We start from the raw sequence: 13,716 nt of genomic DNA, 5'->3' as shown, positions 1-13,716 counted from the left end.
TCAGATGGTTGTATCAGATGATCGTAAGACTAAGTAAAGAAAGAACCCGAGTTTGTGATACACGTTTATTACTGAATTAACAAAATTGTATCATTTACATTGAAGACCGCCATATACTACTAGCTATTCGTAATATTACTTTTAAAACTATTTTTAATCAGAAGAAACGCGGAATTTCGCCTTTACAAAATTTTATGTTAAACAAAAACTTTGGAACAACCAATTTGATGATGTTAGATGCGTATATGGTGTAATTAGCGTCTTTAATACACATAGCGCTATAGCACACTGGCAATGTTTTGGTCAGAGTGTCATGGCAGCGAGCCACGCCCCCATGGCATCAAAACGTAGTACGGCTGGGATACGTAGCGCCGTCTCCCCTTATTCTTACCTCCACGCGTATTACCTTGTCGGCGGACAGTCGTGGAATCACAGATTTTGCTCGCACGTGGTTTCAGGGTCTACGACACGCTGGAAGGAGAGCCGGCGCTGCACAACGTGTGGGTGGTGGGCCGGATGCCCGCCTCTTCGCTGCCGTTCCTCGCCGCCCTGGGAGACACCGCCGTCGACTTCACGTTTACCCCGCCCGAGGTAAGACTCAGTAGCGACGCTTCTGCCAAACATAAATTGTCCTTCATAGCTACGTACGTCGCTTCACGTGGCGTTAAAGGCTCTGAGCTTAAGTTAGCAGCGTATAACACGTAAGGTGGACGTGAGATTGGAACTATAATGAATAACGTATGTTGTTTTTCATAACGGCCTGTGACGATTAAACTGTCTATAACCCATGAAGATCTGTCTGCTGTACTAACCTTGTTGATGTGAGATTGCGTGTAAGAGAAATGTATGTAATTATGCTTTAGTGACGTATGTGACTAGGCTGTACTTTCACTTACTACCAGTTAGTACAAGTATGTATTGATCTGCACAGGCCTGTAATGAAATAGTCTGTTGGCTTCATCGGGCTGTACGCTGTACTGAAAGTTTACAGTTTTGAACATTTATGTCTTTCAGCAACCGTGTATAAGTTTCAATGGAGAAATAACACAGCCAACCGGTTGCAAATAATTGTTCAATACGTTTACTTTCGAAATGTGGTGCTACAGAAGAATGCTGAAGATTAGATGGGTAAATCACATAACTAATGAGGAAGTATTGAATAGGATTGGGGAGAAGAGAAGAGTTTGTGGCACAACTTGACCAGAAGAAGGGATCGGTTGGTAGGACATGTTCTGAGGCATCAAGGGATCACCAATTTAGTATTGGACAGCAGCGTGGAGGGTAAAAATCGTAGAGGGAGACCAAGAGATGAATATAGTAAGCAGATTCAGAAGGATGTAGGTTGCAGTAGGTACTGGGACATGAAGAAGCTTGCACAGGATAGAGTAGCATGGAGAGCTGCATCAAACCAGTCTCAGGACTGAAGACCACAACAACAACAACAACAACAACAACACGTTTACTGCCTAGGTTTCGACACCTCTAAGGGCGTCTTCATCAGCATGAAAATTTAAAAGTCTTATAAAATAATTTATAGAAAAATAAGTTTGACAGAATATTAACCAAGATGAAAAAATGTTATAACATAGAAGGTTACTTACGTAAAGTTATTTTGCGGGAAGGCAGTAGTCAAAGTTTAGAGCAGACATACTGAAGTCAAAAACGTTCCAGCCTTTGGTACGTACATTCTGCAAGGAACCTCACTCAGACTGAGCGGCCCGTGGCTTACATTGCTGCCACGAAGTAGCGCTGTTTATCGTTCGCGGAGAGTTACGTGTGCCCACTTCAGACATTACATTACAAATAATCGAATTAAACAATTGTTAATTATAAAAACAAAATTCAAAGGGTGAGAGCGTAACGTATTTTTGGCAATGCAAATGAAGTACAGCTGAGAGCCATCTATTAGGCTTTAATGAAATGCCCATTACATAAAGTACAGTGCACTGAAGAATGTTTGCACAAACAGCTGCACGGTCCGAAAACATCTGCATGAAGGAAACTTTAGTAGTACACGTCTATATGAGATTTGAAAAAAAGATGTGTCGGAACTATAGGCAAGAAAACACAGTAAAAAATACAGGAATCAAAAATTCACGAGTAGTGGATTAAAGCCACCGAAGAAAATTTTATTAGCTAATTGTAACTGTTCGTTGAGGATGAGGCCATCGTTCTTCGAAATATGCTTAAAAATCTAGAGCTCTTCGAGCACGTCGAGAATGTAACATTTCTTTTCCCTATGTAAAATGAATTTCTTAAACACTTTTCGGTTTGTGACAGCTGATCAGCAAAGATGTAATTATGTAAATTAATGCCTCTTTTTTCGAATAAATGTATCTTATACCTGACATAGAAAGATCTTCCAGTTTGTCCTATATAATAAACAGGACACGTAAGTGATTTTATAAATTCCTGAACTGCGTTTAAGAGCAACTGTGGATTTGAGATTGTGAATAAAATTTATCTACAAGTTATTGTTAGTAGTAAAGGCAACTTTGCATCCACATTTTTTTACTAGAAGACGACCAGCTCCATAAGAAATAGTAGTATGATACAAGATGACAGACAAAATTTATAGTTGGTATAATGCATGCATGTGGCTCTTAATGTACAAAAATGTAAGTTAGTGAGGATGAGTAGGAAAAACAAACTCGTAACGATGGGATATAGCATTAGTAGTGTTCTGCTTGACACAAGTCAGGTCGTTCAAATATCTGTGCCTCACATTGCTAAGCGATATGAAATGGAAAGAGCATGCGAGGATTGTGGTACGGAAGGCGAATGGTCTACTTCGGTTTACTTGGAGAATTTTACGAAAGTGTGGTACATCTGTAAAGCAGATCGCAATATACTGTGTGTTCAAAAGTATCCGGACACCCCCAAAAACATATGTTTTTCATATTCTGTGCATTGTGCTTCCACCTACTGCCAGGTACTCCATATCAGCGACCTCAGTAGTCATTAGACATCGTGAGAGAGCAGAATGGGGCGCTCCGCGGAACTCACGGACTTCGAGCGTGGTCAGGTTGCAACTGAACTCGGGCTCGTTTACTACCTATTTTTCGCGTGGCTCATCTGTAAAGGGGGTTGGTAGTAAACGGTTGCATTTGCGCCCCTATTATTGAGTCTGATATTGGCTGGCTATTGAAGAGCAGTGAATTGAACTATACACGTTCAGATTGAAACTTATTTATTCAAAAGAAACACTTTAACGTTGTGGCCATGCATTTTTAAGTTCACAGATAATAATCTGTGCAATTCGTACACTGTTTGTCTCACACCCACACACTTTCACTTTGTTCCTTCGCATACCCTGGCGTCCATGCTTGCACTCGCGGCACTTTGCCGCTCCCAACTCGCCACCACAACGGCCAACCACAAAAGACCCCGATTTTCCCGCTCATATCCACAGTCCTGAGTCGGGTCACATGACACCACAGTAGTCAAATTAATCGCTAAACATGGCCACAATTCGTTTACAATATTTTATAATATATAAATACTTGAATCTAAATACATTATATAATTTTACAAATTATCACCACACTCATAATTCGTGGCAATTAAAAGAAAACCTAAACACTATGCAACAGAACTACAATGCCCATCACAACACACAACAAGTATTTTCCGGTCTATTTTGCCCAGCATATTATCTCTGCTGCTGTGCTTTAAAATTTAAATTACTTGAAAGAGTTCCATATTATCCCCTGTTACCTTACAAGGTGATTGGATGTCACTTGTGTCATACGTCCATACGCGAGATTTCCACACTCCTAAACATCCCTAGGTCTACTGTTCCCGATATGATAGTGAATTGGAGACGTGAAGGGACACGTACGGCACAAAAGCGTAAAGGCTGACCTCGTCTGTTAACTGACAGAGACCGCCGACAGTTGAAAAGGGTCGTAATGTGTAATAAGCAGACATCTATCCAGGCCATCACACAGGAATTCCAAACAGCATCACGATCCACTGTAAGTACCATGACAGTGAGGCGGGAGGTGAGAAAACTTGTTTTTCATGGTCGAGAGGCTGTTCATAAGCCACACATCAAGTCGGTAAATGCCAAACGACGCCTTTCTTGGTGTAAGGAGCGTAAAAATTGGACGACTGAACAGTGGAAAAACGTTGTATGCAGTGACGAATCACGGTGTACAATGTTTTCCATGGAGGGGGCTTGCATCCCATGTTGTTTTGCGTGGCATTATTGCAGCACAGGCGTACATTGATGTTTTAAGCACCTTCTTGCTTCCCACTGTTACGAGCCATTCGGGGATGGCGATTGCGTCTTTCAACACGATCGAGTACCTGTTCATAATGCACAGCCTGTGGCGGAGTCGTTACACGACAATAACGTCCCTGTAAGTGGACTGGCCTGCACAGAGTCCTGACCTGAATCCTACAGAACACCTTTGGGATGCTTAGGAACGCCGACATCGTGCCAGGCCTCACCGACCGACATCGATACCTCTCCTCAGTGCAGCACTGCGTGAAGAATGGGCTGCCATTCCCCAAGAAACCTTCCAGCACCTGATTGAACGTATGCCTGCGAGAGTGGAAGCTGTCATGAAGGCTGATGGTGGGCCAACACCATATTGAATTCCAGCATTACCGATGGAGGGCGCCACGAACTTGTAAGTCATTTTCAGCCAGGTGTACGGATACTTCTGATCACATTGTGTAGAACGCTAGTGCCACCTTTCTCGACTGTTTGCAATCCGCATCACGTCGGATTAAAGGGAAGACATCGAAGCAATATGTAAGCGGGCTGCTAGATTTCTTACCTGTGGGTTCGAACAGCACGCAAGAATTACGGAGATGCTTCGGGATCTCAAATGGGAATGTCTGGAAGGAAGGCGACATTCTTTTCGAAGAACACTATTGAGAAAATTTGGGGGACCGCCATTTGAAGTTGGCTGCAAGAACGATCCTACTGCCGCCAACATACATTTCACTTGAGAACTATGAAGATAAGATACACCAAATTAGGGCTCATACGGAGGGATATTGACAGCCTTTTTCCCTCGCTCTGTCGGTGAGTGGAACAGGAAAGGAAACGATTGGTACAGGGTTCCCTCCAACACGCACAATACTCGCGGAGTATGTATGTAGATGTAGTGCTGTGTAGCGGGCAGTTCAGGTTATGATCTGTACTAATTCCGCTGTTGCACGTCGATTATTAATTTATGACGCATGAGGCATTACTCATTTATCTCCCCTCGTATTAATCATCTGCGCTTAAAAGCAAAAGCAGCTGGGTCTGATATTGTTAACTGTCTGAATGGACACTGTATTACAAAGATTAGAATCGGAAAAGAGTATAAAGTCAACCTCGGAAGCGCCTCATCGCTTACGACGGCACCAGCGTTGAGCATCGACTGGCCGTTTATACAGCTGTCCCCTCGTAATTCGAAGATTTCGGCCGGCTTTGACCGACTGCGGAAAGAGTATCGAATGCCGGCCGAACAACAAACGAATTGTTTCGCTGTCAATTGTGACGCCGCTTTGTTTATTCAAATTACGAATGCGTCAGAAGTGGTGCTGGCTGGACGGAGGGCGACAGCAACGGACGCGGTGTGGGAAATCGTGCTCGCTGTGGTGAGAGAGAGAGAGAGAGAGAGAGAGAGAGAGAGAGAGAGCGGAGGGGAGTCCCAATTTGCAAGCACCAAAGCACCTCAGTTAATTCCTCTCTGTCTCCCTAACCGTCCAGGCTCGGTTACCTACCTGCCTAGTCTGTCTTTATTCTGGCCCCTCCGTTGTTTTTCTTTCTTTTACGCCCATTCACGAGTGCTAATGATGAGCGTTTGCTGCAGCAGTGATCGGCAGCACGTTCCGCGCTCGTCTTTTTTTCCCCCCCTACTCCTTTTTTTTTCGGTGCGGTTGCGCACAGGAGGTATAGGGAGGGGGAGTTGCCGCTGGTTGTCTGGCGGGAGTCTGTGCCAGCGCTCCAATCGAAGGGGCGTTTTAGCGTGGCTGCTGCGGCCGCCGCGGGCGTGTTTTTCCGGCCGTCAGAGACGGATTGATGAATTAAACAGCAGGGCCCGCGGGCTCTCTGCCGCGGCCTCCTCGGCCCTTTGCGAGGGACCGGAACGCAGCAGGCAGGCAAAGGGCCGCGGCGTAGGTAGGCCAGCAGGCGCCGATAGGTGCGCCAGATAGAAAAAATAAAAGCCCCCTGTTTATAGACGCCCACCGCCACACGGATTTCCCTGTCTGCGTTTCCTCGCCGCCTGTTTTCTCGCCTAGCGCTCGCTGTACTAGGCAGTACTTTCCGACAGTCGTCACAGAAACGTCGAGCGTTCTTTTTTGTCTCTTAGTGAGTGTCCCGTTTACCAGAGAATTATAATTACAAAGCGGTCAGTTTTCTCGCGCCCTTACAGTGAACAACTTCAACGTGTATGATGCTATTCGCTCTGATAGGCTCTTCATTATGTTGTCATTGTTGTGCTCTTCAGTCCAAAGACTGGTTTGATGCAGCCCTCCATGCTAAATTATCCTATGCAAGCCTCTTCATCTCCTAGTAACTACTGTAACGTACATTCCTCTCAATTTGGTTACTGTATTCATCTCTTGGTTTCCCTCTACGACTTTTACCCCCACGCTTCCCTCCAGTACTAAATTGGTGATCCCTTGGTGCCTCAGAAAGCGCCCTACCGACCGATCCCTTCTTTTAGCCAGCTTGTACCACATTCCTATTCAGTACCTCCTCATTAGTTGGTATGTGATCTACCCATCTCATATTCATCATTCTTCTGTGGCACCATGTTTCAAAAAGGGCTTCCTGACGCCTAAATCTATACTCGAAGTTAACAAAGTTCTCTTTCTTAGAAACGCTTTTTTTGCCATCGCAGGTCTACATTTTATATCCTCCCTACTTCGACCAACATCAGTTATTTAGCTTCCCAAATAGCAAAAATCATTTACTACCTTAAGTTTCTCATTTCCTAATGTAATCCCCTCAGAATCGCCTACTTTAATTCAACTAAATTCCATTATCTTAGCTTTGCTTTTGTTGATGTTCGCCTTATGTCCTCCTTTAAGATAATGTCTATTCCGTTCAACTGCTCTTATAAGTCCTTTGCTGTCTCTGACAGAATTACAATTTCATCGGCAAACCTCAAAGTTTTTATTTCTTCTCCCTGGATTTCAATTCGTACTCTAAATTTTTCTTTTGTTTCCTTTACTTCTTGCTCAATAAAGAGATTGAATAACAGCGGAGACAGGCTACAACCCTATTCACTCCCTTCTCAACCGCTGCTTCTCTTTCGTGCCCCTCGACTCATGCAACTGCCATTGGTTTCTGTTCAAATTGTAAACAGCCTTTCGCTCCCAGTATTTTACCCCTGCCACCTTTAGAATTTAAAAGAGTATTCCAGTCGACATTGTCAAAATTTTTCTCTTAAGTCCACAAATTCTATAGACGTAGGTTTGCCTTTCCTTAACGTAATAAGAAACAAGATCAATTAACGCCTGGCACACAGTGCTTACTTGATTGTAAATGATCAAACAGAGCTTTCCATGTCTTAAAAGTTCGCCAATTTTCTTTCTTTATTTATTATTTTTTTCCTTGCTTCGCTCTGAGTGTTCAATGGCTCTGAGCACTATGGGACTCAACTGCTGAGGTCATTAGTCCCCTAGAACTTAGAACTAGTTAAACCTAACTAACCTAAGGACATCACAAACATCCATGCCCGAGGCAGGATTCGAACCTGCGACCGTAGCGGTCTTGCGGTTCCAGACTGCAACGCCTTTAACCGCAAGGCCACTTCGGCCGGCCTGAGTGTTCAGCTACTTCTTAATGCGGAAGTAAGTTTCCTGTCAAATCAACGTAAGTGCAGATAAAAAGTGAATACCATAGGTGAAGTTCAAACGCACTCCAATAGCACAAAACTGACAAAAATTCGCAGCAAAACACTCCAGGACGCTATGTTATAACATCTAAAACCATCACTTGAAATCGGCATAATAGCGGAAATGAGACTCGTCGTATGTAAATAACGAGCTAATAAAATCAAAGTGAAAAATACATACTATTAAACATGATAGTTTTTAAGGAGATTAAAAGTGAGAACTTTAAAGCGTTGCCACACGTACGAGGTCAGTTTAAAAAAATACTGATTTCTCTTAAGCTGCGACGAGGCGTCCTAGCGACGTGGTGTTGGTAGCACTGTTTAGGTCTCTTCGTATCTCATCCAGCTTACTAGGTTTTATTTCAATGAATGCTGGTACGATTTTTTTAGTGTCAGTAGCTTCTATTTTTGCTTGAAATTTTATCGTATTCTGCAACACGGTCAGAGTATTTCAGTATCTTTACAAAATATCATGAAACTTAGAAAACGCGGACAATGTCTTTAGGGGACACGTTGACCCTAGTAATTAATTTACAGAACACAGCCGCAGGTGGCGGTGTGTTTGATTTATTTCGGCCGGTTTCGCATGTCAGACGCGACCTTCGTCAGAAATTCAGTTCCTTTGTGGGGAAATGCTCGAGTTAAAAGCACAGCTCGGCGCTATCTTCAAAACAAAAATTATGAAATTTCCTCACATAGTTGTAATGACACACAATACCAACGCGACCACTCGTCATGTAGCAGGAACAAAACATTTCTAAATAATTCATTTGGCGGGCCCGGTATTCTCCTATCTATGGTGCAACAACTCATCTGCTTGTGGAACGCCATAATTAATGTTGCCTAAGAGGTAGAAGTCTTGCTGAGTTACGGAAATGGATGCCTTGTCTCCATACTAAATCACCGACTGCTCTGTAGATGTGTATATAACTCGTAGCTATGATAGTTACAGCTGATGTAGGGAAATGAAGTATCAGCTTCAGCTGAATAAAGAAATGAAAAACTGCTAGCAAGTGTTCTATTTACCTTATACAGGTAGCATGGCATTAGCATCACCAAAAGAAAGTCGCAGAAAGCTGTGTTCAAGTTACAGGAGCAACGTTAAATGTTTCGTGAAAGTGGGGAAAAGATGTATGGAAAAGTTCGAGCTGTAGAAACAAGCGGGTGGAAACAGGACTCGAGATTGATCTCAGTGTTACGAATGATTCTTCCTTTTCAAAAATGGCAGTACATCATTTGAAGATATTACTCGACAAGGAAAACGTTCGACCTCATTTGGTGGTTCTCTCGTTAAAAAGAAGAAAAACAAGTCAAAGAAGTGGTGCGCGCCAACATCGTCTGCAGAATAGGTTGACATTTTTGACCGAAAAACTGAACATGCATTGAGTATCTACAAAACTGCAACAAAAATTGTCGTCGCAATGTTTGTGAAAGCATATCCACATCCAAAGACGTTCCCTATACAGCGTTAAAACGATGTTGCCAGTTTTTTCGATATCACTGGAATTGTGCAGTTAGAATTTTTCATCTCAAAGCAGCTGTGCTTTTGTGAGGGGCGGCTGTCCTATTAATTTTGTGGAAGGGAAATAGGTGAGGAACGCTGTGCACAATTTATTACAAAATAAACCTTAAAACTTTGTTTATTAATCACCAGACACATTAATGCTACTACTTTATAATAGTTACCTACAATTTTCCTAATTGAGAGATTGTAATTTGTGTCAGATTTGTACATATTAAACCGAGCGAGGTGGGGTAGTGGTTAGCACACTGGTCTCTCATTCGGGAGGGTGACGGTTCAAACCCGCGTCCAGCCATCCTGATTTCGGCTTTCCGTGATTTCCCTAAATCGCTTCAGGCAACCGCCGGGTGGTTCCTTTGAGAGGGCACGGCCGATTCCCTTCCCCATCCTTCCGTAATCAGATGGGAGCGATGACCTCGCGGTCTGCTCTCCTGCCCCAAATCATCGAACCAACCATTTGTACATATTATTTTGCTGCCAGACAGGTAGCATGACACCCTGCTACCTGTTATAAAAACATTTAAGTACTTTTTGACATTGGCTGGTAACACGCGGAAAAACAATACAAACTACACGTACAACAGTTATGGAAACCTTCAGAACCTATAGCCACCTGGCATTTTTAGTTTAAAGAAGAGAATAGTGCCAAACGGCGAAACAGTTTTGCGATAAATGGCTCAAGTTGCAATTACTGGCCGTGCCCATTACATGTTCTGTATTGTGTGTGGCAGGGCAGGATAGGGGTTCGTTCCGCGAAGTTGATAAATTTCCTTTCTCCCAACGCGGGAAGGAAGTGAGGGCAGTATCTGCCCTTAACCTGCCCCTTGCAGGATGCTCCCTTCTTCCAAGGTCAGTTAACCGTCATTACTATGCAGTTGTTTTGAAAATGTTGAACGAGAACGAGATAATTCACAAAGGACACGACATGTGCCCCCAGCGGCCACTGTTTTCAGGCCTTTCAGTGTAGCTTCTTTTTGTTTCCAGACTCAGAAATAGTGCCGAAAGAACGTCGTTTCGACAGACCGTGTGAACAGAGGTGGGGAGTACGTGGAAAAACTTTCGTCTACGGATCCTTGCAGGTTGTTTGAAGTCTCGTAACCTGAAGTTGGATTAACGGAAGAGAGAGGAAAATTGCTGACGGGTACTCATTTGTCAAGGTGGCACGAGGGTGCCAAGAGAAGTATTATACAACCTCCAGTGTGACACATTAGAGGATTTAAATAACGCTGTATTCAAAGTACAAAAGAACGTAGTTATTTCCACGCACTCGGGCACGATTCGTCGCATATCAGACAAAATTGTCCGATGAGGTGGCAGACGATACCGCGGAACGTGCTGAAGTGTCCAGCCTAAGAAGGTTGCTACGATACAAGGCGCCGGCCTCGGTCGCTTCCCACAGATTTCTCGGCGCAACTAACGTAGTCATCTTCATCATGCTCACCCAGTTCAGCGCGCGCCTCCGCACAGGTAAAGGAAACTATATTATTAAAGTATGGGAAGTGGTTGTGCTCCGCATATGATCGTAACCACCGGGCGACGTGTGCACGTAAACAATATGAGTGTACATTCTGGGTGTTCACAAATTTTTAGATTCAGATAAATTTGAGAGTGTGAAATTAATAGCGTCTCCTATATGTTATGATTATCAACAAGTTTATACAACTACAGCCACTCCCAATAACAATAACGACAGTAATAATAATACGCATAAATTAGCTGACATAAGGAACAATTGTTTTGTGGTAGTTTGTTGTTTTATACATAATTAAGTACAGCTTAGGGCGATAACGAAATAATGTGTAAGCTTTCGCAACTCTCCATTTCGAACTTTTGTGGAAGTGGGAGTTTTCGTGGCTTTCCATTTTTTTTTTTTTCGGGCAAATGTACAAGATTCCTAACAGATGGTTTGATGGTTTAGTTCACGAATTTACTTCCGGGCTGAAAATCAGATAATTCTTACGCTGCATCCACACAACAACTTGTGCTAACTGTATACTTCCTTGTTAAAAGTTCGCTTGTAGTCACCCTAGTTTGATTTCGTCGCTCTCTCAACCAAAGGATCCGTTCTCGGAGCCGCTAGTCACTTTGCGGCTAACTATCCCTGGTAATTTACTTTTCTGTGCCCAGAATAACATTTTCAATCTGCAGTGGAGTGTGCGCTGAGATGAAACTTCCTGGCAGATTAAAGCTGTGCGCCGGACCGAGACTCGAACTCGGGACCTTTGCCTTTCGCAGGCAAGTGCTCTACCAACTGAGTTACCCAAGCACGATTCACGATCGGTCCTGACAGCTATACTTTTTTGTTAGCATTCAACATAGTTCATGTTTACACTGCACACAATGTGCCGTTTGTGGAAATAATGAAACTCGGGTAGTAATTTCTACAAGCATGGTCACTTGATTAGAAAACAAATGAGGCGCTGAAATTCATAAGGGCCTAAAGCACACCGCTGTCGATCCCACATTTAAGTGAATATCAGAGAAACCAATGATACAGCTATTCGTGTGCTTTCGTATATACAGTGTGGGCCTACGGCGCAGATAAACTTGACTCACCATAAGACCAACAGATTTCAGAAGCATGAACAAATGCCACAGTCTCACAATCGACGATGATGTGCTTTAGGCCCATAAAAGTCTCAGCACCTCGAATGGAGTACTGTGTGATAAAATTCATAACTTAATATACGATAACTCATTCAGAAACCCACAAAATAGGTTTACTGCCAGTACAGCTTTGACATATACTGACGTCCGATCTTATTTTACAGCATTATATAGTGAGTGAATTAGCGTATCTGAGGATTGTGCCATCATCGAGCAGCATTTATACCAAGTGAACGGGGCTAAACGTCCGCCGCAGTTTGCTACCACGTGGTGGCACTGACGTAAACTTTTAGTTGAGTGAACTGTGCAAGTTTATCAAACCTGTACGTATTTGGCCCGTAAGGCAATTACGTCACACGAGTTGCGCATGCGCATAAGCTGCTTAAAACGTGCACAACTGAGGGTTTGCTCGCGGCCCTGACGCCAGGTTTCATGGAGTCTAGGGGAGCAGTAGCGCGGTACATTTAAGTGCCGTATCTTTCAGATTGCAGCATCTGTGTTACATTCAACAGCATTCAAAGAAAAATAACCAATAAATCCGCAAGGTGTGGAAAGTTAGGGTGTTCACTTGAACTTGTGCTCTTACACGGCAGCCGCCACTAACAATATAGCTACGACAATGTCAGTGTGCTAGCAAACATAAAATCTAACAAAGGTTGCGACTGAAAAGTGTGAATATGGGCCCACAGTCAAATAAAGTCTTCCGACTTTTATCGAAACAGCTACTCCCGTCAGCCAACGCGCCGTATTTTCGTAGAGAGAACAATTAATGTCTGTGAGCGTGTGGGGGGGAACACTAGTTGAAACAGAGTCGTTAAGCACCGGTAGTGTAAGAAACGAAATGTCCCCTGCCCGGCGAGTTGTATTCTCTGACCGTTAACGAACAGAAAGAGAGAACTTCAAACGTCCGCCGCCCTCGCGAGCAGACTTCGGCCCAGCCTTGTATTAAAGAGAAGTGTGCGTGTCTTTTTATAACATTAGAGCGACAGCGCAATTCGGATCTCTCGACCATAATTGCCAATTATGGGAGAAAACTCATTTGCAGAGGAAATTGTAAAAGTTGCATTTAGAAAAAGTTCAATCGCAATAAGCTTCTCCCGTGCCTCCCTCTTCTTTCCATCCACTCTTCTTCCAATCCAGCCGCCCCCACCTTTTCCCACCGCTCGCCCCCACCCCCCGACCGCTAAACTCTGGCCGCGTCATCTATTTTCGTTTGTATTGGATCGAGGAGGACGTCTGATTTAAAAATTACGATGTCTCGAGGACCTTCCCCCGAAGAAATAAGCGGCGTAAAACAAGATAAAAACGCCATCATCTCCTGATATCTATATTCCACTCGATTCCCCGCCCCCCAGCCGCCCTAATTTTCTTTGCCGTCCAATTCCCGTGCCGGTCGGTTTCCTCGGCGGCGCGCTGACGACACCTCCGCCTCCCCACCCCCGCGATCTTAAACCAGAATTCTCCAATTGAAACATATTAATTTTCTTCCTGATTAGCCATGCACCGCACGGGTCCTCGAGCCCGGCCCCTCCCCTCCCGGATACCGGCAGAGTTATTGAAAAGTCCCAACTTTACGGGTCTTAAAAAGTCCGCCGCAGCCTTCTGGCGCGCCTTATAATTCTATCAATAAGGCAACGGCCGGCAACTCGCCCGCCTGGAACCCCCCCCCCCCCCACCCCCACCTCCACGCTCTGAAACACTTTGCTGGCAACTCCTCCAGACGAAAGTCGGAAAGGG

At 44.0% G+C, this 13,716-nt stretch overlaps 1 protein-coding gene across 1 annotated transcript in view; it reads left to right on the top strand.

Moving 5' to 3' along the window:
* Window positions 1-13,716, top strand: part of LOC126101597 (nuclear pore complex protein Nup88) — a 532,960-nt gene that overhangs the window by 496,536 nt on the left and 22,708 nt on the right. Inside the window, exon 4 of the mRNA XM_049912275.1 lies at window positions 459-591. Within this exon, the coding sequence (XP_049768232.1) occupies window positions 459-591 (133 nt within the window). The remainder of the gene's footprint in view (window positions 1-458; window positions 592-13,716) is intronic.

The sequence above is a fragment of the Schistocerca cancellata genome, chromosome 9 (genome assembly GCF_023864275.1).
Source record: "Schistocerca cancellata isolate TAMUIC-IGC-003103 chromosome 9, iqSchCanc2.1, whole genome shotgun sequence".
NCBI classification, from domain to species: Eukaryota; Metazoa; Arthropoda; class Insecta; order Orthoptera; family Acrididae; genus Schistocerca; species Schistocerca cancellata.
This window is presented reverse-complemented; position numbering and strand designations above follow the sequence as displayed.